Below are 25,788 nucleotides of genomic sequence, written 5' to 3' on the forward strand. Positions count from 1 at the left end.
AGTGCCTGTGACCATAGATGTGATGCCTGACATCTGCACATATTTCTGCGGGTATAGGAGTCTTGATCCCAAGGTATGGAAACATGCATGATCATCACTGGTCGTAGTTGTCATCAGAATCATACACCTTTCTCAAGGATCCCGGTCATTATGGTCCATAATTTGTCGTATATTTTGAAGTCGAAGATGAAGATCCTAGAAGTCGAAGCAAACTTCAGCATGCACGTGCGAACAATTTGATCGTTACTACCACGGAGACTTCCGACTCACATGCAGCTTGTCGTTTATCATGAGATGCATCTCGGTGCAATGCGATATTGTGGGAGCTCGGTCACCCGTCTTCGACAATTGGTGATGGACAACCTTGCTTGTATCCCTTGACAATGGGGTCGGCGTGGGAGGAATCGGCGATCTCGATTTGGAGAGAAGGGATTTTCGGCTCCACGCAGTAGCGGACCGCGCAGACAGCTGTTTTTGTGCGCTCTTCTGCACACAGTCCACAAGCTCGCTGAAAGCTTGTCTCTCAGAGATAGGTCTTGCACGTGCATGAGACCCGGGGACTGGACGTCTAACGGTGCTGAGTCTTCCATGGGGGTACATCTGGCTAACACTAGAGCGTTTGGGGGTCACAAAATCCGCAACGGGACGGGGAGGATTAGACGTGACCTTGGAAAGTATATCAGTGGGCGGAGGAGGCTTTACAAGAGATGGTGGTGGCTCCCATGTCCACCCAATCCAACGAGATAATGCACCTATATCAGGCTCCTGCGACGAGATGGTACTCATAGCGGAGGCCACTGAACTGTCGTACGAGCTAGATTGATCGAAAAAGTGACTGAAGGTGAAGTCGGACGATCTAAGCGAGGCGTCGTTCGTGGGCGGCAAGGACGACAAGTCAATGGGCTCCAAACGATCGAAGCTTGAGGGCAGTGATACTGGATGTCAGCCTGAACGTAGACAGTGAACTCACGCTGGCCAAGTTGATCCCATCTAACGTCACAGAAGAAATCGAAAGATCTCAACCGGTTCAAGCCCGCTACTCTATGATTCGGCGGTTGCAGTAGACTAAAAACGTTGCAGGTCAATGTCATCCTATATCGCTCGGACGTACTTTTGTAGGAGTCGGCGTAATCCCTCTTCAAGTATAAAAGGACTTTGTAGATCACCCTGACCAAGTTCATCAGCGATTACGAACGAAGGAATATAAACTTACCTTATATTGTGTAATTTTAAGATACGTTTGCTGAATCGTTGGTGCCCAGAAAGGTCCTTTCCCAGTAGCCATTTCGAAAATAGTGGCGCCAAAACCCCACCAATCTATGCTCAAATCGTATCCATATGTGGGAGGGCTATAGCTAGCTTCATTTGCACCTGCAGCCTGTACAAAGGCCTCCTCTGCGCATAATAGCACCTCTGGAGCAATATAATCCGGTGTGCCGATAGGAAGAGAGCAAAGTTCATGGGGGACGAATGGTCGTTCGGAATGCAATCGTGGCTGAGACAGTTCAGCACTCGACCCAAAGTCAGTCAATTTGAGCCGACCGCCATCAGTGATGAGGAAGTTGTGTGGTTTAATATCCCTAGGTCTGATGTTAGCAGCAGTCGGTGATAGACGAGCCAACCACCCACCGATGAACGTAACCTTGGTCATGCATCCATTGTATGGCTACAACCATTTGCGGTGACCACCACTTGATCTCCGCCACTGTCATGCAGCCGGCTTGATCGTCCTCATCAGATAAGGAGCAAAGTCGGTCCCAGAGCGAGCCACAAGCGGCGTACTCAGTTACTAGAGAGATGCTATCTTTGCTCTGAAAGGCGACGAAGAGTGTCGGTACAGGTGCCGCAGGAAATGCATGAGAAAGGATATGAATGTGTCGCTCGAGCTCCAAACAGACTTGCTAAAACGTCAATCAAGTCAGCCAAACGAAAATGTGTAAAGACCAGATCAAGCTTACAATGCCTGCTCGCTTTATGGCATGTTTGGGCATCGTCTTCATTGCGTACACCTGACCGTTCAGTTTGCATTCGACCGCATCGACCTAGGCGACAAATGGTCAGAGTGGCCCAAATCAAATATCTGTCAGGCTTACAGTACCGAATTGGCCATCGCCTAAGCGGCCTATAGCTTGGAAATCTTCCTTATTGATGCGCAAGGAATCCACATGATGGAGTACTGTGAGGGGATCGATACGACAATCAGTATACTGGATCCGCTATGAGCTGATCAGTCCAGCGGCACTCACAGTCCTGACCTTTTCCCTTATTCGTAGCCCATGCCGAGAGTAGGATGCTATCGAGAGCTACTGAACGCTGATGTTGAGAATGTAGATCGGTGTTGAATAGCTGATATCTGTCGTTGCCTGTAGAGGAATCGACTGGGTGTTCTTGAAGCAATTTGGTGAGGGCGAGATGGCGGTAGGGGTACGAGGAGGGGTAGGGAGAGGGAGACGGCATGTAGTCTATATTGTCATTGGGTCTCACATGGATGGAGATCGAGATGGATATGAGCAAATGAACACGACATCCGAACAATGGTTTATTTACAAACTGACAACTGGTGGGTTGATTTCATCTTGCATAGGTTATCATACGCGTACCAACGTGACTTTCGGAATGTTATTACGTAATATCTCCACTCGCTCGATTACTATGAGCAGGCAGTGCTTTTAATCTTCCTTCTTCTTGCATCAATCCTCCCCCAACTTACTTCTCTGTTCGATGTGCAATCTCATCTTCATACTCATCTTCATATTCATATGATATCGTGATCCATCATGTATCTCCAAGAGGAACTGAGCAAGCTCAAAGTGTCCGATCTCAAAGGTATATGCAGACAGGTGAATGGATCTCTCTGGTACTCTTCTTCTCCATCTCGTCTCGCAGATCAGGTCTTCTGGCCTTACTGGCAATTCGCCCAATCCCTCGCAGCTTAAAGCTCTCAACTATTCCAAACTCGCTAAAGCCGCACTGATACAACTGATTCTCGACATATCCAAGACAAATACTAACGCTCCCGTCAAACACTCACTGACCTCGCCCGAACCTATCATTTCTCATCGCGAAACACTTTCAATTCAGGGGAACGATCAACCCTCAAAGCCGACCAACAAGAGACGAAAGGTTGACACTTTCTCCAAACCAGAGATCAACACGGCTGACACCGAATCAATCACTCGTCACACACCCGTAGCCCCTCCAACCGGAGTTAAGGCTTCGAGACTCAATGTTTCCTACTTAAAGTCCGGAGATGAAAAAGATTCCAATGACACAACAAATACTCAGAAATCTCAAGAGTCGCTCAAAACCTCAAAGATCCGTTCTCAAGGCAAGTTTCAGGCGCCTTTACCCGTGATCAAGAAAACACCCACGACATTCATTGCTTCCCCTCAGAATTTGACACGTGCCTCGAGGCCAGCTGAATCATTTATGTCCAGCTTGGATCGACTAGATTTCCTGCGCAATCATTTCCTGAATGCTCTATTCCTCGAATTCAATGCTGCTCGTGAAATCCCTACCTTCACTACGCCATCTTCAGCACTCCTTCGAGATTCAACCACCGCCGTAAAACCATACCAGGATCTCGCATTCCCCGGCTTTGGACCGGCTATGTTCAGCAAAAACGTCTCGATTGAAGGATTTATGGTTGCCATCCGCTTCTGGTTGTCAAGACTTCACACCCTTTCACAATTGGGATCTACAGAATCATGGAGCGTTCACGGTCACGGACAGGGTATTCTTGGTCCAGATCTATCCAGATGGCCTCCGGTACTCAGCTGCAAGAAGATCTCGGAGGACGTCTGGCTGATCGAGACGGGTAATATCGAGATCATCCCTGAAGATAGGTCAAACATTCCGAACAAATTCCTCACTTTAGGGATCAATGGCGATGTGCTCTCCTCAAATCTGGATAAATACGAAGGCGGATCGATTCATGGCTGTCCAGTCCGACATGACTGGTACAATTACATCGTTTCTGACCAACCTTCCACTTCGGGCATCTCGTCTTTACTTGATCACGTGAAGACCAAAGATCCCTCGCATCATCCTCATGGCATCTCTCGAGCATGGAAAGAAAGGGTAGAGGCGCGAGGGAACACCGGTGAATTGATTCAGATCGCAAAGCGAGCTGTGTTAGCTAGTTGTGCACTGAATAGGTATGTTTCATGCGTGTCAGTATGTCGCTGATCGGGTGAGTTTTAGCTTTAGCGGAAGCAAGCTGTCAGCTACGAAGATGGATGCTCATACCTTGGGCTATCCAACAATACCAAGGGGAAATAATTCGTCTCCTGTTGAGCTGTATTTGCCAGAGTGAGCTTCGATGTTGAGGAAAATTCATTAATAAGTACTCCTAGATCATCTCAAATTCTGTCTGTTCATGTCGACAAACCACCCTATCACCCTGCACTCGCTTCGGTTCATCGACATGGTGGTATTACGGACTTTGTCCTCTCAGAGACTGGTCAAGTTGTGGGGAATGAGGACGAAGGTGTTTCGAGTCTTTGGCAAGGATTCTTGGGATGTGATTCGAACGGAAATGAGAATCGCTCAAATATGGCAGCGTTCTGGAAGGGGTGGGAGATGAGGATGATACAAGTGTGTTATGCATGATTTCGTATGTCTACTTCTTCTTGATTTCTTTGAGTTTGATAGTCTCGTCACCAACGAATATACCCTGATAGACATGTCAGCGGATTTTTGAGAGTTTTCGGAGGGCTACTTACCTTTCCTCTATATGGCTCAGGCTTTCTCCATTGCCTGATTGTTGCCGCGAATTGACCTAATTTCTGCTTGTCAGTACCGCTGAGAACGATCTTCGTTGGTGCAGGAACGGTAGCCTTGATGTCAGATGGGATGTCGATGAGAACGGGATGAGCGAAACCGAGTTTGATGTTCAGCCTCTCGCGAGGGAGCGAATCGGCTGACTGAGGATTACGTTGCTTGGCTAATTCTAGGAATACCGGGGGTATCGGCTCTATAGCAGCTCGATAACCTACACCTACTAGTCTGACCTCTAAATTGAAACCTGTGGATACACCAGTGACCGCATTATTGATGAGAGTTCGTGTCAAACCCCAAATACTACGTTGCGTTTTGACGGTAGGATCGCGTACTGAGACGGTTATGGATGGTGAGGATGATGAGGGAGGGGTCAGGACTACTGAGGGAGAGATTGGTATCGAAGCGGACCCAAGTGGACCTGTGACGGAGAACACCCTCTGAGCTGAAGTGGAAGATGAAGAGACGTTGGAGAGGTTGGAAGTAAGGGGTATCGAAAGGGTTACTGAGGGTGGTACAGCGATCGGGACTTTGCCGATGTGGGAATTTCTGACAGCGCAGGAGTGTAGCTGACGTCGTGCGGTTGCGATTGAGTTGTTGACAGACATCTTGGAAGAAGGTGCGGTATGAGATATGTGATGATAGAGAGAAGGTACTCAAGTATGGATATCTTCAGCAGGAAAAGGCAGTCAAGGTGAGATGTACGAGTAAGTGCGGATTTGGGATTTTTCGAATTCACCAGTGTCGAATATTACGTAATGATCACATCTCCGTATATGATGCAGGATGGATCGCAAACACTTTGCACTTTGCACTTCTTTCTTCTCTCTTCTCTCTTATCATCCTCACTTCCTTACGCGAGGACCAAACACCCAAGCCTTTGACTGATCAAGATGGGAAAGAAGAAGAGAACTCAAGTATTCGTAAGTATGAATTTGAGCCGGACTTTGCGCGCCAGCAACTGCTGACAAACAAATCCCATAGGTCTTAAAACCGTGGTGCTGGTATTGCGAGAGAGAATTCGAGGATGATAAAGGTGAGTTCGCAAGCGATTGGCAAAGCTCACCACTTGTAGTCCTACTGCAGCATCAGAAATCGAAACACTTCAAATGTCAGCTTTGCCCAAGAAAACTGAATGTGAGTTGCGCTAGACTTTGGATAAGGCTAATATATATGATAGACTGCCGGTGGTTTGATGGTTCACAGTCAGCAAGTGCACAAATGCGATCCTGAACCGTGAGTACGATCTTTGTCAGCTCGAGCTTACTCATGCTAGTCTTACCAACACACTGCCCGGTCGAGATGGGTACGATATCGAAATCTTCGGTATGGAAGGTGTACCTGCGAATGCTGTTGCGGAATGGAAGTCTAGGAAAGAAGCGGAAGCTGGTACGGCTGCGTTGGCAGCAGCAGCAGCAGCAGCTCTTCGACCTAGGCAGTCATACAATGTCATACCGGAAGCAGATCTTCGAGCCGCTCTAGAACAGCATAAGAAATTAATGGCAGCGAGAAACAATCCAGCTCCTGTCGTACCATTCCCGCCCTTTGGTGCCGCTCCACCACCGTTCCCTGCTGGGTAAGTTCTGATATACGGAGGAATTTTGCTGACGAATAGCTTCCCTCCTACAATGCCTCCCGGCTTCCCTGGAATGCCCCCTCCAACGATGCCAGCTGGAGCGATCCCACCGTTTGCGTGAGTGAAATGCACAGATGAACGTGAGCTGATGATCAGTCCTTCTCCTGGTTTCCGACCCCCTTTCCCGCCTGCTGGTATCCCTCCATTCCCTCCTGCATCCAACTCGCCAATCCCTATCGGCTCGCCTGCTCCTGGGATCCTAGGAGTACCACCTACACCGCCCACATTTGTTCCTCAAACATCAACACCAGTGGCCGCCCAGCCTGTTGAGGTTCTGCCACCCAAAGACGGTGTTATGTGGCCAGACGCAAGTGCTTCGCCCGTGAGTGTCCTTTCTTCGTTCCTTAGGGATATCGAGCTGATACCTTGTTCAGGCCGAAAAACGAGCTCAACAACCTCGATACCGTTATTCGTCTCCGACACCCGAAGGAGAAACGGAGGAAGGCAGTGGCGTTGGAAAGAAGAGGAAAGCAGCAGCAGATTTCTTGTAGAATTAGTCTTTGCAAATGGACAGAATGTAAAACTGACAAAAAATGACGTCGCTCAAGCATTGCGATATGTTCAAGTTTTCACGCGTAGACGACAGTCCCGTAAATAATATGGATTTGTGAAATGATCTCTTGATAAGATGATCAATATAGGTTCTATAATGGGTATCATATTTGCATTTCCCGCTAGCACACTGCTCATATAGTATTCTTCCCATGACAAGTGGCCGATGAAGACGTCCACTCTTCAGAGATGGGAAGTTCTGTTTCGGCTGACATACAGCTATCCGAGCTTCTCGTTACGAGAATCGGACTATTGGAGACAACAAACATGGCATGTTTATGTTGGAAAATCTTCTTATTTGACAAAGATGTACTTCATATCGATGATCTGTTCGCTATGAATCCTGCAACAATCCCATAGCACAATGCGATACATTCATATAAATCATTTTCTAACAATGAAAAGAACTAATTACAACGACCCAAGCCACTCTATTCTTGCATTCGCCTGAAGGTCTCGCCGATCTCGTTGTATAATTGGTCGAATTTGCCTTGGATATCTTGCTCGCTTTGAGTGTTGGGCGATTCGAATTTCATTTGGGAGAGTTTGTACATGACATCGGCGGCAGAGTCACGAACCTGCAAGGTCGAAATGATGTGAGCTTGTGTATGAGAGGTCGATTGGCTCAACTCACCTTGGCAAAAGTCATGTCACTGGTTTCCACAGCTCGTTGAGACTGATCATAGAAGGCAACAAAGTTCTTCAACATGCCTGACGTCTTGTAGAATGGGCAGTATCGATCATACTCGGAAATACCGTTTTGTTGCAGGAAATCATCCTAAGCAAATTGTCAGCTGGTTCTGAGGATTTTGGAGACTCACCTTGAGCATTCGAGCGACTTCCAAAGTGATCTTATCACTTTCACCCAAAGCACTCTTTCCGACAAGTTGCACAATCTCTGCCAAATCTTGCTCTTTTTGCAAAATCTCCTTGGCTCTGGTACGCAAGTCAATGAAACCAGGGTTACTCTTTTCGTAGTGAGGGTCGAGGACCTTGAGGTATTTGGAGTATGAGACATTCCAATCGACGGAAGGGAAATGTTTACGTTGAGCGAGAGCTTTGGACAGACCCCAGAACACTTGCACGATACCGAGCGTAGCACTGGTAACTGGATCTGAGAAATCACCACCGGGTGGAGAGACGGCACCAACGATAGAGACAGTACCTTGTCTGACAGGGTTACCGAGACAAGTGACTTTACCGGCTCGCTCGTAGAAACTGGCAAGCTTAGCACCAAGATAAGCTGGGTAACCGGAATCGGCAGGCATTTCAGCCAATCGACCAGAGATTTCTCGCAAAGCTTCGGCCCATCTGGAAGTAGAATCTGCCATCATGGCAACGTTGTTACCTTGATCACGGAAGTATTCGGACAAGGTGATACCAGTGTAGATGGAGGCTTCTCGAGCGGCCACAGGCATGTTGGAAGTATTGGCAACAAGAGCGGTACGCTTCATGATGGGTTCTTCTCGACCATCTCGTTCAAGAGTGAGTTCGGGGAACTGTTCGTTATCAGCACATTTCGCATAGCTTTGACATAACACTTACATCCGCCAACACTTCAGCCATTTCTACAGACAAATGTCAGCAGCGTTCGTCATTGTGTCGACCAGATGTACTCACCATTACCACGCTCACCACAACCAACGTAAATAATGATATCAGAGTTGGAGAATTTCGACAAGGCTTGACTCTACACCAAAATTAGCACGTAATTGAAATACTGTCGAGTCGTAACACGTACGATAACGGTTTTACCACTAAAGACAAAGTGTCAGCTTGAGATGCATCCAGGCTTCACGAGGCACTCACCATCCGAATGCACCAGGAATAGCAGTGGTACCACCTTGGACACATGGGAACAACGCATCCAAAACTCGTTGTCCAGTGAACAGGGGATAAGAGGCGGTCTCCTTTTGAGCTACTGGTCGAGGAGCTCTGACAGGCCAGAGCTGCATCATGGTATGTTGAGTGGTTTTGCCTTGGAATTCGGTTTCAAGCACGACATCCTATATCAAAGTCAATCAAACTGGCATGAACGAACAGCCTATTTACTTACCTCGACGGTATAGCTGCCTTTCTCAGCGATTCGGGTGATGGTACCCATAGCTCGAGGGGGAAGCATGATTTTATGGTTGTCTACAAGAGAGTTCTCATAGACGCTACCGAAGATATCACCTCCAGATAGATGGTCACCGACTCGGAAAGACGCAGGGTTGAAATCCCATTTGATCTCTCTGCTCAAGGATTCGGTATTGATACCACCTGTACACAGTGTCAAAGACTCATTACACTCGAGATGATAGGGGACTTACGAGGAATGTAAATACTCTGAGATTTCTCTTGGATAGCTTTCAGTGGACGTTGAATACCACTGTGACGATGTCAGCGGTTTATATCCCCTTCACTCTGCCTGACTCACTCGTAAATGTTTGTCATGAGACCTATGAGAAGCGATCAACATCGAACAAGCGGACAGTAATCGACCAAAAGGCTCACCAGGTCCAAGTTCAACACTCAATGGTTTACCAGTCCTGAGTACCGGATCTCCAACAGTGACACCAGATGTCTCCTCATAGACTTGGATGGTGGCTCGATCTGCCTCGATACGAATGACCTCTGCGGAGTCTCATGTCAGAACAAGCAGGGCATCATATCGCAATTGACACACCTCCTACCAACTCATCGTGCCCGACTCTAACCAATTCGTACATTGCACATCCTCGCATGTTTTCACCGATAACGACCGGTCCGGAAACACTGTAGGTTTTCAGTAGAATGAGCGATCCATTGGGGAATTTCAGACTACGTTGGACGACTTACGAATAGACCGAACCGAACATTCTCTCCCTTTCCTCATCTCGGACCTACACAAAGGAAACAATGAGACCATCACTCGAATTGGGTTGGCGGAAGTCACTTACCTTGGGAAGATCCCGTTTCGCTCTGTCCATTGCACCGGCCTGAGAGAGAATTTAGGAGGCGGTCAGCTTCGAACGGGGAGCTCAGATCAGAACGGAGCTGTACATACCATGATGGATTCCGATTCAATTTGGGTTGATGGATATGGAGATTGATAGGTTGACACTTGACGATCCAATGACACGGGAATCTAGCAGAATCTTGACACCACGATCCTACGACGGGGTAATCTAGTGATGTCGGCGGGGTTCCGAAGAGCTTGAAGCAGTTGGGAAAGTATGATCTGATCTGACCAGTATATCGATAAGAGGTGTGAGTGTGAGTCTGAATGAGAGAGGGATAGGGTGGGATGATGCATTGTCATCATAGGCCCATGGGTTGAAAGTGATAACGATCATGCACGTGGCGGCCCAGACCGCGAATCAAGCATTGATGATTAGTCCACGTCACGGCGGCTAGCCTATACACACATACACTATGTCATCGTTGTTGATCTCTTGCTCTCTTGCTCTCTTCTTGCTTGCTCGTACATATCAAATACGTCTTCTCATCTATATCAGGACTATCTGGCCTCTGCAGTATCATGGGCAGCCGTTTCATACCTCATCATCTGAGCAGAATACGCAGCTGTACATCCTCAACGACTCCCCGACTGCTTCTCCGACGTTCTCTCCATCTCCCTCCCACTCACACCGACAGATATGCTTTACCTACCATATTCCTCCGACGGATATCCATTCAGGCGCCGGGACCAGATCATACGTCGGAAAGACGAGATCCCACTGGGTACGAGATACTGCATCCTCCAGTGATCGCTCAAAGCTCTTCCCAATCGGAACCTAGTAATGGTAGTCCCGATCCTAATCAGGATGTTACATCGTCAACGACTGGTCTCGCCAATGCTACATCTCTGCCGGCACCTCCAGAAGGTAGCACTCCTTTCACTTCGAGACATCTACAGCATCCGTTCGATACTCATGCGTTCGTGAGCTACCTGGAGAAGAACGATATCAGTCGAGATAGCGCAAGGGCTTTGATGGAAGCGGTCAGGGAGATGATCAAGAAAAGGGGTACTCAGACAGGGGAGAATATGGTTGGTAAGGAAGATGCGGAAAATGTAAGCTACAGCTTAGGATATTTAGGATTTTCGCTGACAGACCATTTCAGGCAGCATACCTTTTCAACGCGGCGCTGTCTGAGTTAAGGACCGAGTTGAGTGTCCAGGCAAGAAACGATGGTTTAGCTCTCAAGGCCATGGCCGGTGCTATACGGCGTGAAGTCGAGGGCTTGGAGCAGAAGATGAAGGAGGATGTACAGGTCCTCAAGCATGAGTGAGTGCTTTTGGATGAGATAGAGCTCAGTGTGGCTTACCTTGTTCTTCCAGTATCGAGATGGACATGAATAATCGAAAAGCAGAGACAAGGACTGAAATGAAAGGGTTTGATATATACATTGAAGTAAGTGTGGAATCATATAACAGTCATCAATCGTCTGACGGGTTGATAGGAAATCAACAATAAATTCACGATATCACTGGGTGATCTTCGAACGGAGATCGAAAGTGTAAAATGGGATGCAACGAGACGAGCTATCTGTGAGTTATATGTGACAATGATCATCGCTGACATTGTACAGCCATCATCATACTCATTGTCGTCGCAACCATCGCTGTCTCTACCTTCTTGGCATCTGATGCCGAGCCGAAGACTCCGCCTCAAGCTAAATCTACCACATCACCACCGATGAAAGATATGGCAGTGGGCACCGATGATGAATCGATAGAAGAAGACCTGAAGACGTATACGGAAGAAAGATTAGATAAGCTGCTTTCAGACTCTGGAGTGGCAAGATTGGAAAGGAGGCGATCTAAATCGAGGGAACATGGAAAAGAGGAGAAGAAAGACTTGCATGTTGATAGAATATAAGTAACTAGAAGATCTGTTCGGTCCACTGTATCAATAGTCGCACGACCCTTGTCTCTCGCTCACCCTCCTCATGCATGTGTTGTATCAGTATGAATGGTTTTTCCTGGGTTAGAATGTGCAGATATCGGCACATAGATGCTGAACCGTGGCACAAGAGGGAACAAACGCAATTACGCAATTTCAGTCGGAGATCCGGATTACTTGGATCTCCGCAGGATGAATAGGTATAGGCTCAATGACCGCTATGACCAGCCGATGTTTCGACACTGTCAATACCAATGTGTCCGTACATCTTAGATGTCTTGTAGCGTATAGCTCGTGGGTCGTGCGGCCTGGATGAAAACCATCCGATCGGATTTGTCCGAACCACATGAACGAGCACAAACAAGAAAAGCATTCGACTTCATCTCCTGGTCTCTTGGACTCTTGATCTCTTCGTCTCTCGTCTATTCATCTGATCATAAACATCATCATCATCATCGCACAATCTCGATATGGCCCCTCAATATCCAGCTCGCTCACATGCTGTCAAAGTGGTCGAAGAACTGATCAAGCTCATCCCCGAAGCAGATCGCTGTAAGACGCACGGGGTCTTCTTGCAGGCTTCACCGACCTTGTACAGAGACGATACTGATCGAGAACTCCCGTTTCGTGAGTACACTCTAAGTCATTACTCATATATGACTCATACTGACAAGTCTATGGTAGATCAAGAAGCCAACTTCAACTATCTTACTGGTATCATTCTTCCGTCATGCTCCCTCGTCATATTCTTCTCTTTGTCTTCCACTGCTCAGCCATCCAAGTTATTTCATAACCTGTTCATCCCTCCCGAAGACCCTGCAGAAACGATGTGGTCCGTACCTCCCCCTTCTATCGAACGAGCTTCAGCTATGTACGAATCTGACAAGATACAACACACGACCGCGCTTCCTGCATTCCTGCACTCAGCCGTTCAAGATGCACACAACGTCGAAGTGATCCTGCATACCCTCCCCAATACGATGGAATACCCCGCTCTGCCTGATATCGTTGAGAAGACACAAGGGCTGGTCAGGAATACAGACCACTTATTCACCGCCCTTCATATCGCCAGAATGACCAAAGACAGCTCTGAAATTGAGCTGATTCGGAAAGCTAATCAGATATCAAGTGGAGCACATGAAGTGGTGATGAGGGAATTAGGGAAATTTGCTAGAGACAGGGAAACTGGAAAAGGTGGACAGAAACAGCGAACGGGAAAAGAAAGTCTATCTCAATGGGAAATTGAATCCGAAGGAGATGCCGAGGCTGTTTTCGTAGCCACCTGCAGGCGTATGGGGTGAGTGCAACTTCCAAATTGGAACTTCTTGCGCTGACATCTGAAATTTAGGGCCGCCACCCAGGCATACCTTCCCATAGTTGCAAGTGGATCAAGGGCTAGTACCCTCCATTATGTGTAAGTGTGTACATTCATGATCTGAATGTCAATCGTTGAAGCGGATCTGACAGCTGCAACGATCGCCTATTTCCCTCGACTTCTGTTCCTCGACAACCAGGCGATACCTCATTCACTCCTCCACAACTTGCTCGTGGATGCTGTGGAACCTTGTCCCCTTCTCATTCACATGAAGCCCCTCCAACAGAATTACATACCAAAGCGTTCACCCCTCAAGTGCTCCTGATTGATGCGGGTTGCGAATGGCAGGGCTACGCCGCTGATATCACCAGGACGATACCCGTAGGAAATGGTGGGAAATTTACTAAAGAAGCAGGGCAAATATATGATCTTGTTTTAAAGATGCAGAAGGTGAGTTACATTTTCACTCCTGCTGGTACATGGCTAATTGACCATAACAGGAATGCGAGGCTCTTGTGCAGCCAGGAATACATTGGGATACTTTGCACCTTCATGCACATAAAGTCTTAATCGACGACTTCATTCGATTGGGAATATTCAAAGGAGATGCGGAGGAAATCTTGCAAAGTGGTGTGACAGCTGGATTCTTCCCTCATGGTTTGGGTAAGTGACTTCATCTTTGTAAGACGATGTACGGAGCTGACATGGAGTGTTCAGGTCATTCGCTCGGTCTAGACGTCCATGACTCTCGACAGTATCTCAGATCTGTCCACGAAGCGATACCAGATTCGTCAACACAAACACCTGCTAAACTTTATGCCTATCTCCGTATCCGACGACCTTTGGTCGAAGGGATGGTGCTCACCGTAGAGCCAGGATGTTATTTCGCACCTCAGCTGATGGAGGAACATGGGGTATGGTCTAGCCAATTTGTCGATCAAGAAGTTTTGAAGCGATATGTGGGCGTAGGGGGCGTCAGAATTGAGGATGTCGTGGTTGTCTCAAGGAATGGATGCGAGAATCTGACAACCGTTGGTAGGGAGAGACAGTGGATTGAGAGCGCGTGTTCGGGCATGTGAACCATCTGTATTGAATATGCACTATGTGATATCTCGTGATACGCTAGATTTGTGTATGCACACACTCTTGAAGCGAACAGGCAGATTGGAAGGGCGCATCAAGCTTCTTTTGTATACGCCCTTGAGTGAGAGTGGGGAGGTCGTCTCAATAATGACCCACCTTGTCATGCCCCTCTGCACTCTTAGATATGAAATCAACGGTGCCATCGACCGAATCAAGTCACACAGATAATAACAGTCATCCAAATCAACCATGTCGTCGTTAACTGGCAGTTTCGCCACTTTACAAACCCACCAAAATTGGTTGACCGTGATAGCTGGCGTTTGCCTCGCCGTCATTCTAAGATTGGTGATCAGATACCTCATTATTCTGAATGTAAGTAAGATTGGACCTTTTTCAACACGGTGAGAGCTGAGGGCATGGCTTGTAGCATGTCAAAGCTTTACCTAACATCGCAACTTTGCTTTTCGGCTTCGAGCCTGGTACAAGAACGAGATTACCTCATATACCATGGATATGTCCTGTAAACGATCACACAGTGTATCATCCTTGGCTGAGTAAGTTATACAGTCATCGAAGAATCCTGTTGCTCACTACAAGAACCGGGACAGAGTATCAACGTGCGCGATCTGACTTGATCGCCTTTCCCTCTCTTCTATCTTCCACCCCCGCCTATGTGACCTCTTCACCAAGCACCGCTCAATATATCAGCTCGCGACCTCACTTGTTTCATAAATCATTACATATGCAGAGGTACATCGGATTCAACGTTTTCGGTAAGACTTTACTTTCCACACAAACGGGTGACGAGCACAAGCGACATTGGTCAGTGGTTAGAAGGTGTTTTAGTGATCGACAGATGGCAAGCGTTTGGGAAGCTATGAGATGGAGTTTGAACACCTTCATTAGTAAAGAGGTGGCTCAAGGAGAAGAGGGAGTCGTTGAGGATGTGAGAGAATCTCTTATCAGGGTACGTCTTACATTCCCTTCCTGTTCTACATCACAGCTGATATAGGGTATCAGGTGATGTTGCTCGTCATTGGACGTAAAGGTTTCGGCAAAGATTTTCCATGGAAGATGTCTGAAACAGAGGGATGCGATAGTGAGTGATCTTTCAAGCCACACCAAAGTTCGGCTGACTGTTGCTACAGTTCCGTTCGAGGAATCCCTGTACGTGGTGGAACAAAGTGTTCTACTCCAGATAATACTCCCAGCAGTGAGATCCCATCCCTGGGCGTCATTTTTATAGCGCTAATCAAGTGTCAGTGGGTCATGAGATTCTTGCCATGACATAAGTGAGTTATAAATAGAGGGTTTGATGTGCAATGCGATTGATTTCATTGAACAACAGGCTTCAGCGATTCTGGAGAGCTCGAAAAGCATTCCTCGCCTACCTCGAACGAATGTACCTCGATAAGCGTACCGAGCTCCAAACAAGCGGTGTCGACAGCAGTATCGAGGAAGAAAAAGCACCCCTCCTGGGTGCTCTCGTCCACTCGCAACTCGGCGTGGAACAAGAGGCAAGGCTTCAAGGCGGTGATGAGAAGGTGGCAGGACTGACTAAAAGCGAGATTATTGGAAATATGTGTGAGTACATGTATATCTTTAAAAATCAACATCGCTATTTTGATTGACAAGACCTTGCATCAGGGCTGTTGATCTTGTAAGCTTTCTTTCAAGGGATTCCTGCCGCAGCACATAAATGACGCATGCCCATAGTGCCGGTCATGAGACTTCTGGTCATACACTTGTTTTCGCTGTTGCCTATCTGGCACTCTACCACCAATGGCAGGAAGAGGTTTATCAAGAGATCATTTCCGCGTGTGGTGATGAACAACCTAGTCAGTAACAGTGGTATCATGTCCAAGATGCTGATGTTGCTATACAGCCTACAAGGATATGCACAAGTTGCCTCTTACATTGGCGGTTTGCCTCGAGTCTCTCCGACTTCGTGATATAGTTAGTACGATCATGAAGGAAGCCATCGATGACGTATTCGTCCCCTACACCACTTGGGATGGTGAAGGCAACATGACCACTCGTACACATCTTGTCAAGAAAGGGTCTCTCTTCATCATAGACTCTTCAGCGACCAGTATTGACCCTCATGCTTGGGGATCAGACAATATGGAGTTCAATCCCCGTCGACATCTCGGAGATACGCCACCTTTTGTATCGTTCTCTCTGGGCGCGCGACAGTATTTGGGCAAGCGATTCGCCGAAGTGGAGATGACCAGTTTCGTCAGTGGTTTGTGCAGGAACTTCAAGGTGTATCCAGTCAAGTCACACGAGGAGGAAAGTTGGGAAGAGATGAAGGGTAGGATGATTGATAGTGCCACGGAACAGATCAGCTTCCAGCCTGGAAAATTTGCTGTCCGTTTGGAGAGAAGGTGATGGGTGTGATCGACTGATACCAGCTATTATTGTCGATAGTTGATCAAGTATGCATTCATGTACAACCCTAAAACTTGACAGGTTATATGAAATGCATCTCCCATCCGCACATCGATTCAATCCATCCATATACTGCATGGTCCGTGTCACGTGACATCATCTCCGTCTCAAAAGTTGAAATGTTGATTGCATCCATATTTCTGTTTGTACTCGCATATTGCATATAATTTCTCCTCTGTTGATCGTTTCACTGTTGACACACCACAGAATCTATTCACACTATGCCATCAGCAACCTCTCGAAAGGGAAAGTCTCGCGCTGCTCCTGCAGAGGAGACTAAGCCTCAGGCCGCTATGCCATTGGGAAAGCAGCTCGCTCACACCGGTAAGTTCAACTTTCGACGGTTCCTTGATGATTCGACAAACACAATCGTGCTGATTCCAACTTGGCAGACAAAAAGGTCAGAGACAGGGCTATCGCTGGTCTGATAGCGTTCCTATCGCAAGGTGGAGATACCGAAGGAGAATCTAGCTCATACGTCCGACTGGACGATGACGAGATGGCAAAGTTATGGAAAGGGCTATTCTACTGTAAATATTGGAATTCCGCTCCTGCTCTTATGGATGTACTCAATGCTAACACTATGACAGGCTTTTGGATGTCCGATAAACCTTTGGTGCAACAGGCTCTTGCTGCTGACCTGGCTGAACTCTTGCTTCAAATAAAACCCAAAACTGCTTCCTCACAAGATCGGTTCGATGCGAGCGTAGCCTTTTTAGAGGGATTTTGGGATGCTATAGTGCGGGAGTGGGCAGGTATAGATAGATTACGGTGAGGCATGTTTCAAATATTCCTCTCCTTGAAGAGTGTTGCTTACAGACGAGACTTCGCACAGGATGGACAAATATTATCTGCTCATGCGAAAATACGTCAATGCAACTTTCCGTTTATTGGCTAGGGAGAAATGGGAGAAGAATGCTGTTCAGGCTGTGAACAGGATGTTGACGAAGAATGGAGGTCCCATGACGTGAGTGGTGCGGGAAATCAAGCGTAAAGAGCGATCATTGACCTTTCTTCTTGGCCCTAGGTGGGAAGACCGACGAGTACCAACGTCAATCTCAACGCATATTGCGGATATATACCTGGATGAGTTGAACAAAGCTCTAGCGCTTCCAGAGGTCGATTCTCAGGTAAGCCTATTGACCGACAAAATATAATTAGTTATGGATCACTCATATTTTCCATCAATAGCCTGCTTGTCCTCTGACTGCCGTTCTCGAACCTCACATCATCCTTCTTACTCGCACTTCCACATCTACCGTACACACTCGTCTCATGTCATCCGTTTTCACACCTCTGCTCGAAAATCTCACCCTTGCGTCTCCTTCTCTCAGTCTGCAGCAGGATGCTGAAAGGCCAACAAAGAAGTCAAAGAAGGAAGAACCAATGTTTGCTCATATTGTGATGCACTCATGTGTGGGACAGGAAGGACAATCAGACCGATCAAGCGCGAAGGAATTGAAGAAGGGGTTATTGAAACGGATGTTCGAGGCTGCTGCTAACGAGAAAGCGACAGAGAGCAATCGACGTAAAGTCTACCAAGTCTGGCGGGAAGAGGATGGAGACGATGATGATGACGAAGAAGACGAAGAAGATGACGAGTGATTTACTCTGTAGTTATTTTTCTATATCATATGATGCATTGAGTTGTGTATGTACATGGTGACATGTTTTTATTATAGCTACATTTCTTAAAGACCAATACCGGGGGCGGCTCCTCGTTCTTTCGATATTCTAGAGACATACGATCGAGATACTTGATCGAAAGCGGCCATGTAAAGGGACATACATTGCGACAAGCAAGTCTACAAACAAATCAGTACCTAACTTGGTGTCAAGAGGGGAGGGATGACATACCTCTTGCGAAGAAGTGAGGGAGGTGGAAGGTTTAGTGATACATTTGGCGAAACACTAGAACACAATGGTGGATCAGCCTGAGCACCTCCTCTTGAGCGGTCCGAGGTAACTACTCACATTCTCGTTGATCTTGTTAATCAATTGTTGAGCGTTGGCGATGGCAAGCTGCGCACAGCAGAATCAGCTCTGAACAATATTTTGGCAAATGGTCATTTATCGATCGTGATTGATAGGAAGTGTACCGTCGGGCATATGGACACTCACCTCCTGTTGTATGGATTGCTTCATTTGCTCCTTTCGAGCAGCCATGTCTATATATAACAGGTCAATGAGTATTGTAACTTATTAAGGTGATATGGAAGCTTTAGCGAAAGCGATCGAAGAAACCAACTAACCGGGAGTCGCACCAGAGGAACCGAAGAGGGAAGACATTTCGTGTGGAACGTGTGACAAGTCGAGTGATTAGGTGGGGAGATCTTATGGTTTCACTTGTGTCTTGATGTGTGAAGATGCTTCAGATGCTAGTCAAGTAATTCTGGATTGAGAATGATGAGCGAGATATGGATGGACAAGTGAGGTGCTCAGCGGCGACGTTGAACTTTTTTTCCATCATCCACTGCTTCGATCCGACGGAAGCAAAATTTCAATCCACTTTCATCGTGAATGGACAAATTGTTGATATCTTCGTCTCAACATTGTCTTCTTCTCGTCACCGCTTTTTAAATATATACATCTCTAGCTGTCCATTCGCACGGGGAAGTGCTAACAGAGAGAGCTATACACTCAAGATGCCTCCTAAGAAATCAATCTTCAGGCAGCCCAATGCCCAACATTTCCAGCTCGTACACCGTTCTCAACAGGATCCACTCATCAATGATCCCGAAGCAAGTCAAAGGGTGTTCAAGCCCATGAACAGGAGCAACGAATCGGAAAAGAAGGTGAGCTCATGCATTCCTATCCGAAAACCAATCATCTTCACTAACACACACTCTATGATTACTGTAGACTGAGATAACCCTCGCCGATTTGGAAAAGAGTGTGGACCAATCTGCCATCCGAAAGAATGAAGGTGAAGCAGCCAATTACGGTATCACATACGATGATTCTTCCTACGATTACATGTCCCATCTCAAGACGGTCGGTAATGGTGGATTCGATTCTTTCCTGATCGCTGCACCAAGAGGGTCAGGTATCGCTCGAGGTATGAAGTCAACTGGCAAGGGTAAAGGGAAAGCAAAGGAAGATGACATGTTCGATCTGCTACCTCAAGATGTACTTCCCAGTAGAGAACAGATATCGGTCTATGAAGCTCAGAATAGAGGAGAAGCGATACCTAGAGAGTTACAGGGATTACAACCTGATATGGACCCACATCTTCGACAAGTATTAGAAGCGCTTGATGATGATGCTTTCGTGGACGATGAAGGAGATGAAGAGGGATGGTTCGATGAGCTGGTTCATGATGGAGAAAGAGAAGAAGAGGAAGAAGTACCTTGGGAGTTTAGGGAATGGGGTGTTGACGAAGGACCTGCACCTGTCGGTGAACTCAAAGAGGAAACGTGGGAGGACAGGTTCAAGGCTTTCAAAAGAGAACAAGCAGCTTTACCAGATGAAGTGTCCGATATTGATCCGGAAGAAAGGTCAGAAATGGCAGATACTGTTGGGTCACTTGCCAGTAACTTTGATGATATGATGGTTGTTGGCGGGAAGAAAAGAAGAGGGAAGAGAGGACCGAGTGATGCATCTGGGATGAGTATGAGTAGTTCCAGTATGTTTAGGACGCAGGGGTTAAGGGATTTGGATGATCGATTTGACAAAGTGAGTCGGAAAACTCGTTGTGCATGATGATGGACTGTACTGATTTCCCGATCCATTGCAGGTTGAGATGGACTACCTTTACGATGAAGAGGAAGAAGAGGAAGAAGAATATGAAGATTTTCCCGATGACGATACCGCTTCTGTCGCTGCATCCAGCTTTTCCGTCTCTTCACGATTCTCTCTCGCATCACATGCTGCCAAAGCTGCTGGCGGACCTCCTGAAATAACTCGAGATGACTTCGAGGAGATCATGGACGACTTTTTGGAAAATTACGAAGTGGTCGGTCGTCGAATGCGACCTGCGCTGGGTGGTACTGCTCTGACAGGTACCGAACGATTCGGTGTTCTCCGGGCGGCTATTGATGGCGAAGATGATTTGAGAGACGAGAACAGGCGGCGAATTCTGCAGATCGAGCAAGAGGATCGAGAGAATGGTAAGGCCCGTGAAAAAGTCAAGAAGGAATCAAAAGAAAAGGTTGAGCAGCCGGAGGAAGAGAAGTGGGATGTGCAGACCATTCTTTGTGAGTGAAACTGATCTCTCATAGTTCACGCTCTTCGGCTAACCCGTTGACTAGCTACGTACACCAATACCGAAAATCATCCTGGTATGATCCGATCCCGAAATGCTGCTCAGATGAAAGCCCGAGCAGAAAGACAGGCTGCCGCTGCCGCTGCTGCTGAGGTGGACGGCCAGGAAGAAGGGGATGCTACCGACTCAGGCTCTGAGACTGAACGGGAGACACCTAGAGTAACCGTTGCTCGACCGAAGGGTGAATTAGCTGAGGAGAAGAAGGCAAGAAAGGCAGCAGTTAAAGCCGAACGAGCGGTGAGTGACATTCTGCATGTGGATTCTATGTATGAACTGTATCATTGTACACTAATATTGGTTTTGATCGCATCTCAGGCTCGACGAGCGGAAAAGAAGTCCCATACCGAGACCTTTTCCACCGAGAGAAAGCGACAACTTGCGAGCCACAAGAAGCTGGTCAGCAATGGTCGTGCTGCAGATGTAGCAGTCGGAAACAAAGGAGTTGTCTCGTTGAGCTAGGATAGGTTATTCACGCATACAAGTGTCATCCATCGTCATTCTGCGTGCTGTCTTTTATTGTTGTATATATATCCCACATGTTTCATGACGATGCATCAGATGTTTTGACATGTTGGGAGTATCGCTTCTATCGGTGATAACATCAACACTCTATCGGAGTTTAAAACTGGTGAAGGTTGTGTCACTTGCCTCTCCACCATAGTTGTTTGCCACACGGTGATATGATCGGTGATTATGTTATGCTGGTTTTCAGGATCTCTTTGTAATTTGCCACACTCGATCCACTCACCCACTCACTCACTGTAGCAGCGATCCACTGTGGATTCTCCTTTTAGCACAATTTCCATTGCCACCATACCAAGACGTTCTTCTCTGATCTCACCATCCTCCATCTCTTATAACCTCCAAATCCTCAAAAAGAACATCTACGCAGGTCTCGTCAGCATCGACATTCTTGCGATCTCCATATACACACCAAATACACCAACGAACACCAAAAAGTAACAGATAATCAAAATGGTAAGTTTTCGACTCACTTGGTCGTGTGGACTGTAAGAACATTGCGTGATCGGATGTGCTTGTTGGATTGGGTTCATCAGGAGACAGTTAGAAGCGTCAACGAAGAAGGAATGATGGTGGTCGAGGGTGGGAAGGGGGTAGCGTTGATGGACAGGAAAAATCGATCGGATCGAGGGTGAATAGAGTGATGTGATGGGATCGATGGGAATATGGCATTGGACACTGTCCTGGTTGTATCTGTCGTTACGCTTCCTGCCGATCCCATCACCTGCTCAGCAATATGGAGTCGAGATGAAAGTCGAATTGTTGGGAATCTACCAGAATTGGCGCATCCGATCTCGCATTGTTCTTATAGCATAAATACATCAACTGTAAAAACCATCGTGCTAATCCAAAATCCTACATAGGTTCTCGCCGTCGACCTCCTCAACAGACCTGCTGATGTTCAAGCCCGAACTCACAAGCTCAAGAAAGTTGTCCCAGAGCCAAACTCATTCTTCATGGATGTTAAGTGCCCAGGTTGTTTCGCCATCACGTAAGTTCCTCTTTCACCTTTTCCCCAGTCAAGCCGACAGTGGCAAATTCTACGGACCAAGCCTTTCATCCTCATCAGTCCTATTTATATTACCAAATACCCGAGGCAAATCAATATTGACATAAATCTGTCCCAATAGCACCGTCTTCTCCCACGCTTCCACCGTCGTTCAATGCCAAGGATGTGCTACCGCCCTTTGTCAACCAACCGGTGGTAAGGCTAAGTTGACTGAAGGTGAGTTTTTGCTCCTGGTCATTTCCTGGGTGACAGAGTGTAAACTTATTCTGGTTTCTTTCCATCTCGCTAGGCTGCTCTTTCCGAAGAAAGAACTAAACTGGATATCAAGGAAATCAGATAAACTTGGTCTAGCTTCGGAGGAAGGGGTTAGATCAGGCGGGTTGGTTGGGATTCAGATTCGGTTCTTTTTTAGCATGCTCTTCATGTCATTATTATCATTACGCTACGTTGGATTCTTTGGGTTCGGGATCATCAAGGATGCTGTTGCTGGGATCGGAGCTAGCATAGTACGTGCGACAACAACGGACTGATTGAGATACGAAATTGTCGGAACGAGAATCGCGAAGTCGTATCCGACTATGCCTTAGCCCAAGTCCAACACCGAACTCTGAAGGAGAGTCTCCTGTATGCTTGGGCTCGCAATGATGCCTGCACTGATCGATTAGATCCAACACTAACGGTAAATGCATGCAGATGAATTGACATCCTACTAATCACAATAACCAAGTCTGACTTGTTTCGTCTAGTACATCCCTCCAGTCTCATGGCTACCTTTTGGGTTGATCACCTTAGACCAGTTCCTCTCGAATTTGGTCAGTAGTCCACCGTACAAAGTAAGGATGGAACGAAGGTACGATCGAAGCAAGAAATGGTCGAATCGGTCGCTCTGATTAAAACCGGACAAGAAGATTCAGCTCATTCAAACGATTTGATGATCGTCCTATTAGCTCACCGCAGCAATAGCACCCTACCGGAACAGCCAAGTATATCAGTACTCTCTTACATTGCAGTACAATCCATAAAGAGACAATGTACGCACAGCAAAATCTTGGAAGTTTGGGAACTTCGCCCAATCCATCGCCAATTTCAGTCTATCAGCATGATGGGCTCGTACACCATTTTGCATCGAGTTGGATTTCTTGTAAGCATCGGTAAGTTGAGAGATCAAGTGAGCTTGAACATCGGCACCTAGATTAATTGCTATTGAGTTAGCGATGCTCGAGGGAAGATCAAGCGAGGTGGGGAAATCCAAGTTAAGTCGGCTTACCAAATGAATTACCATCTTCGATCACTGGAATCTCCATCTCCAACCATACTTTCAAGTCTTGTGCGAGCATGTGCAAGTCTTCAAGCTCTCTGTGATCGAGCAGAACACTTATTCAGTCAAAGCAATTGATTGTCATGTGTCAATGTTACACTCACTGGGTCACGATCTCCATACATTTGACCTGAACTGGGTTGACCTGAACCACTATCTACTATCATAGTTTAGTTGTTGAAAGACGATATCCACCTTTATGACTTGTTGGTTGGGATGAGATTTGAATACCTCATCCATCTTAGGTAATGTACTTCCGAATCTAGGCATCTCGTATTATATAAGTAAAGGTAAATACGTCAGAAACAATACGGTTGTGTATGTCTGGCAGCTAGATAGGTTAGTCATGGTTGCGCGAATGAGCGAAGCTCATTTATATAGTTGGAATCTCATCGACGAAGAAGGATCCAGTACAAAGGGATCTTCTCGACAAAGGAAGAGGGGTGTCCTCCTTTCTTTCCAAAGCTATGCAACACGTCAGTGTAAAGTTTGATTCGATCGTCATCATCGTCGATGTAGGAGATTATACCAGATCCGTAGCATTACATTTTATTATCTATTACTACTGAGATTAGATGAGTTGTACAACGGGTATATTGCGAAACGTCAGGTTTGCGGTGATACTTCTCCTCTTCGACCAGCTTGACCGAAGCGCGAGGCGGAAGTATGGTCGTATGAATGTTTATTGTGCTGAGGTTGATAAATATCTACCTGAATAGCTTGGACCATAAGACAATGAAGATGAGTAAGACAAGGACGATGATGATCCCTGCAGAAAGGAATTTTTGTTGATACATCCTATGTGAAAGGAAGTCAGCGAGAGGGGTAAGCAAACGTTCAGACTGTACTGCGGACTTACTTGAAGATCATCTTTTTGAGAGTACCTGCAGCACGATCAATAGAGGAATCGGCTTGTACGAGCTGTAACACATGTTGCGTCAGCACCAATTTATTCCCGTCATACCAAATACCCATGAAGCATCCGCATAGATCTTTGCGTGAGATTGTTTATCCAGATTTTGATTGCACTCACAGTATCTCTAGTATGTTCAATCTGTTCCCTTTGACCTCTTAGATTCCTCAAAATCTCACCTCCAACATCCTCAGTCTCCAAAGCGATCCTATGAGCATTATCCAATCTTCTTGAGCCATCCACAAGGGTCTCTGTACCCTGTAGAAGTCGTGTACGAGCAGAGTAGGCTGAAGGATCATCGGTGTATGGGTCATCAGAGTTGGGGAAACCACCTGGACCAGATAGTAATTCGCTACGTTGGTTTTCCGATCGGACGTCTCGCTATTAGAAATGTATCACCATAAGCTGTATTCGCACCATAACATTACTCGGTCATAAGCTTACCAAAGTTTTCTTGACCTTCTCTAAACCTTGTTTCGATGATGCTAAACGACCCTGGTATGTCTGCCTGATCGATACCGGCATGGAGGGTAGCTCGACTTCCATTTGAGCGACCTTACAAGGATATCATTAAACATCAGTTTCGTAAAAAGGACAGTTTGTTAGACTTCCACTCACAATCTCCTCAGCCTCGTCAAGCTCTTCTGCTACCTTCTTTAGTGCAGATTTTCGTTGTTCTGAACATCATTTCATCCTTCAGCATTGATCCCATGCGAACGGGTGCGAAGTTTGAGTTGATCACTTACCACCTTTCAGCTGCTTGACATCCCCCTCTAGCTTGCCCTTGAGACTCGCCAGGAGCTGCTTGAAATCTTCATCGTAGTTTTCGAAGAGAGCGCTACTCCGTAGAAGAGGGTCAGTCGGAACTGTGAGATGGACAAAGGGGTAAAGATAGGAGGAAACATTGCGACTCACGTCGGTGAATTGTCCATGTTGCTATACTGTTATTGTCTGTCTTTGTGTAGTGTCGTCCTATTGATAATGAAGAGAGGAGCAGCAGTACCTGTAGCTGGGACTGATGTGGGATGATATATGACGAGTGAGATTTGACAATAGGCAGTCATGAAGTGTGATGCTA

The 25,788-nt window shown here is 46.8% G+C and overlaps 16 protein-coding genes across 16 annotated transcripts; 9 read left to right on the forward strand and 7 right to left on the reverse strand.

The window, feature by feature from the left end:
- Positions 1-132: 132 nt before the first annotated feature.
- I203_102703 (uncharacterized protein) lies at positions 133-990 on the reverse strand (the record flags this gene model as incomplete). The annotated part of the gene is made up of 3 exons (XM_065517165.1): positions 133-195; positions 271-919; positions 971-990. The coding sequence occupies 3 exons, from the start codon at positions 988-990 to the stop codon at positions 133-135; spliced, it is 732 nt and encodes a 243-aa protein (XP_065373983.1).
- Positions 991-1,092: 102 nt separating this feature from the next.
- Positions 1,093-2,457, reverse strand: I203_102704 (uncharacterized protein; the record flags this gene model as incomplete). The annotated part of the gene is made up of 6 exons (XM_019146988.1): positions 1,093-1,167; positions 1,214-1,580; positions 1,630-1,901; positions 1,959-2,042; positions 2,094-2,176; positions 2,247-2,457. The coding sequence occupies 6 exons, from the start codon at positions 2,455-2,457 to the stop codon at positions 1,093-1,095; spliced, it is 1,092 nt and encodes a 363-aa protein (XP_019003538.1).
- A 320-nt stretch (positions 2,458-2,777) lies between these two features.
- Positions 2,778-4,611, forward strand: I203_102705 (uncharacterized protein; the record flags this gene model as incomplete). The annotated part of the gene is made up of 4 exons (XM_019146989.2): positions 2,778-2,840; positions 2,887-4,157; positions 4,204-4,311; positions 4,356-4,611. The coding sequence occupies 4 exons, from the start codon at positions 2,778-2,780 to the stop codon at positions 4,609-4,611; spliced, it is 1,698 nt and encodes a 565-aa protein (XP_019003539.2).
- Positions 4,612-4,621: 10 nt separating this feature from the next.
- Positions 4,622-5,387, reverse strand: I203_102706 (mitochondrial 54S ribosomal protein uL6m; the record flags this gene model as incomplete). The annotated part of the gene is made up of 2 exons (XM_019146990.1): positions 4,622-4,675; positions 4,725-5,387. The coding sequence occupies 2 exons, from the start codon at positions 5,385-5,387 to the stop codon at positions 4,622-4,624; spliced, it is 717 nt and encodes a 238-aa protein (XP_019003540.1).
- Positions 5,388-5,672: 285 nt separating this feature from the next.
- On the forward strand, positions 5,673-6,906 carry I203_102707 (uncharacterized protein; the record flags this gene model as incomplete). The annotated part of the gene is made up of 6 exons (XM_065517166.1): positions 5,673-5,702; positions 5,764-5,916; positions 5,960-6,015; positions 6,152-6,355; positions 6,512-6,737; positions 6,790-6,906. The coding sequence occupies 6 exons, from the start codon at positions 5,673-5,675 to the stop codon at positions 6,904-6,906; spliced, it is 786 nt and encodes a 261-aa protein (XP_065373984.1).
- A 492-nt stretch (positions 6,907-7,398) lies between these two features.
- On the reverse strand, positions 7,399-9,918 carry I203_102708 (V-type proton ATPase catalytic subunit A; the record flags this gene model as incomplete). Its single annotated transcript, XM_065517167.1, has 14 exons — positions 7,399-7,545; positions 7,602-7,745; positions 7,789-8,466; positions 8,513-8,535; positions 8,588-8,657; positions 8,709-8,724; positions 8,777-8,973; positions 9,024-9,229; positions 9,280-9,338; positions 9,387-9,408; positions 9,464-9,583; positions 9,636-9,724; positions 9,788-9,831; positions 9,889-9,918. 14 exons carry the CDS (start codon positions 9,916-9,918, stop codon positions 7,399-7,401), a joined length of 1,845 nt encoding a protein of 614 aa, XP_065373985.1.
- A 551-nt stretch (positions 9,919-10,469) lies between these two features.
- I203_102709 (uncharacterized protein) lies at positions 10,470-11,811 on the forward strand (the record flags this gene model as incomplete). Its single annotated transcript, XM_019146993.1, has 5 exons — positions 10,470-11,003; positions 11,054-11,217; positions 11,271-11,343; positions 11,393-11,480; positions 11,522-11,811. 5 exons carry the CDS (start codon positions 10,470-10,472, stop codon positions 11,809-11,811), a joined length of 1,149 nt encoding a protein of 382 aa, XP_019003543.1.
- A 494-nt stretch (positions 11,812-12,305) lies between these two features.
- Positions 12,306-14,229, forward strand: I203_102710 (uncharacterized protein; the record flags this gene model as incomplete). The annotated part of the gene is made up of 6 exons (XM_019146994.1): positions 12,306-12,462; positions 12,520-13,132; positions 13,184-13,249; positions 13,303-13,600; positions 13,651-13,813; positions 13,868-14,229. 6 exons carry the CDS (start codon positions 12,306-12,308, stop codon positions 14,227-14,229), a joined length of 1,659 nt encoding a protein of 552 aa, XP_019003544.1.
- A 253-nt stretch (positions 14,230-14,482) lies between these two features.
- On the forward strand, positions 14,483-15,520 carry I203_102711 (uncharacterized protein; the record flags this gene model as incomplete). The annotated part of the gene is made up of 6 exons (XM_065517168.1): positions 14,483-14,605; positions 14,661-14,787; positions 14,842-15,200; positions 15,254-15,332; positions 15,382-15,446; positions 15,497-15,520. 6 exons carry the CDS (start codon positions 14,483-14,485, stop codon positions 15,518-15,520), a joined length of 777 nt encoding a protein of 258 aa, XP_065373986.1.
- Positions 15,521-15,633: 113 nt separating this feature from the next.
- Positions 15,634-16,624, forward strand: I203_102712 (uncharacterized protein; the record flags this gene model as incomplete). The annotated part of the gene is made up of 3 exons (XM_065517169.1): positions 15,634-15,821; positions 15,950-16,071; positions 16,119-16,624. The coding sequence occupies 3 exons, from the start codon at positions 15,634-15,636 to the stop codon at positions 16,622-16,624; spliced, it is 816 nt and encodes a 271-aa protein (XP_065373987.1).
- A 281-nt stretch (positions 16,625-16,905) lies between these two features.
- Positions 16,906-18,289, forward strand: I203_102713 (uncharacterized protein; the record flags this gene model as incomplete). Its single annotated transcript, XM_019146996.1, has 6 exons — positions 16,906-17,008; positions 17,077-17,214; positions 17,275-17,455; positions 17,520-17,651; positions 17,712-17,814; positions 17,876-18,289. 6 exons carry the CDS (start codon positions 16,906-16,908, stop codon positions 18,287-18,289), a joined length of 1,071 nt encoding a protein of 356 aa, XP_019003546.1.
- Positions 18,290-18,375: 86 nt separating this feature from the next.
- On the reverse strand, positions 18,376-18,973 carry I203_102714 (mitochondrial import inner membrane translocase subunit TIM13; the record flags this gene model as incomplete). The annotated part of the gene is made up of 5 exons (XM_019146997.1): positions 18,376-18,489; positions 18,542-18,595; positions 18,659-18,706; positions 18,806-18,852; positions 18,937-18,973. 5 exons carry the CDS (start codon positions 18,971-18,973, stop codon positions 18,376-18,378), a joined length of 300 nt encoding a protein of 99 aa, XP_019003547.1.
- A 356-nt stretch (positions 18,974-19,329) lies between these two features.
- I203_102715 (uncharacterized protein) lies at positions 19,330-21,407 on the forward strand (the record flags this gene model as incomplete). Its single annotated transcript, XM_019146998.2, has 5 exons — positions 19,330-19,479; positions 19,547-20,359; positions 20,421-20,880; positions 20,935-21,185; positions 21,264-21,407. The coding sequence occupies 5 exons, from the start codon at positions 19,330-19,332 to the stop codon at positions 21,405-21,407; spliced, it is 1,818 nt and encodes a 605-aa protein (XP_019003548.2).
- Positions 21,408-21,923: 516 nt separating this feature from the next.
- Positions 21,924-22,794, forward strand: I203_102716 (40S ribosomal protein S27; the record flags this gene model as incomplete). Its single annotated transcript, XM_065517170.1, has 4 exons — positions 21,924-21,926; positions 22,334-22,461; positions 22,601-22,695; positions 22,769-22,794. The coding sequence occupies 4 exons, from the start codon at positions 21,924-21,926 to the stop codon at positions 22,792-22,794; spliced, it is 252 nt and encodes an 83-aa protein (XP_065373988.1).
- A 427-nt stretch (positions 22,795-23,221) lies between these two features.
- On the reverse strand, positions 23,222-24,067 carry I203_102717 (uncharacterized protein; the record flags this gene model as incomplete). Its single annotated transcript, XM_019146999.1, has 6 exons — positions 23,222-23,365; positions 23,432-23,446; positions 23,519-23,667; positions 23,747-23,835; positions 23,902-23,954; positions 24,029-24,067. The coding sequence occupies 6 exons, from the start codon at positions 24,065-24,067 to the stop codon at positions 23,222-23,224; spliced, it is 489 nt and encodes a 162-aa protein (XP_019003549.1).
- A 437-nt stretch (positions 24,068-24,504) lies between these two features.
- I203_102718 (uncharacterized protein) lies at positions 24,505-25,642 on the reverse strand (the record flags this gene model as incomplete). Its single annotated transcript, XM_019147000.1, has 7 exons — positions 24,505-24,595; positions 24,657-24,718; positions 24,831-25,091; positions 25,155-25,265; positions 25,329-25,387; positions 25,457-25,548; positions 25,626-25,642. The coding sequence occupies 7 exons, from the start codon at positions 25,640-25,642 to the stop codon at positions 24,505-24,507; spliced, it is 693 nt and encodes a 230-aa protein (XP_019003550.1).
- Between the last annotated feature and the right edge of the window lie 146 nt (positions 25,643-25,788).

Source organism: Kwoniella mangroviensis (genome assembly GCF_000507465.2).
Source record: "Kwoniella mangroviensis CBS 8507 chromosome 1 map unlocalized Ctg01, whole genome shotgun sequence".
NCBI classification, from domain to species: Eukaryota; Fungi; Basidiomycota; class Tremellomycetes; order Tremellales; family Cryptococcaceae; genus Kwoniella; species Kwoniella mangrovensis.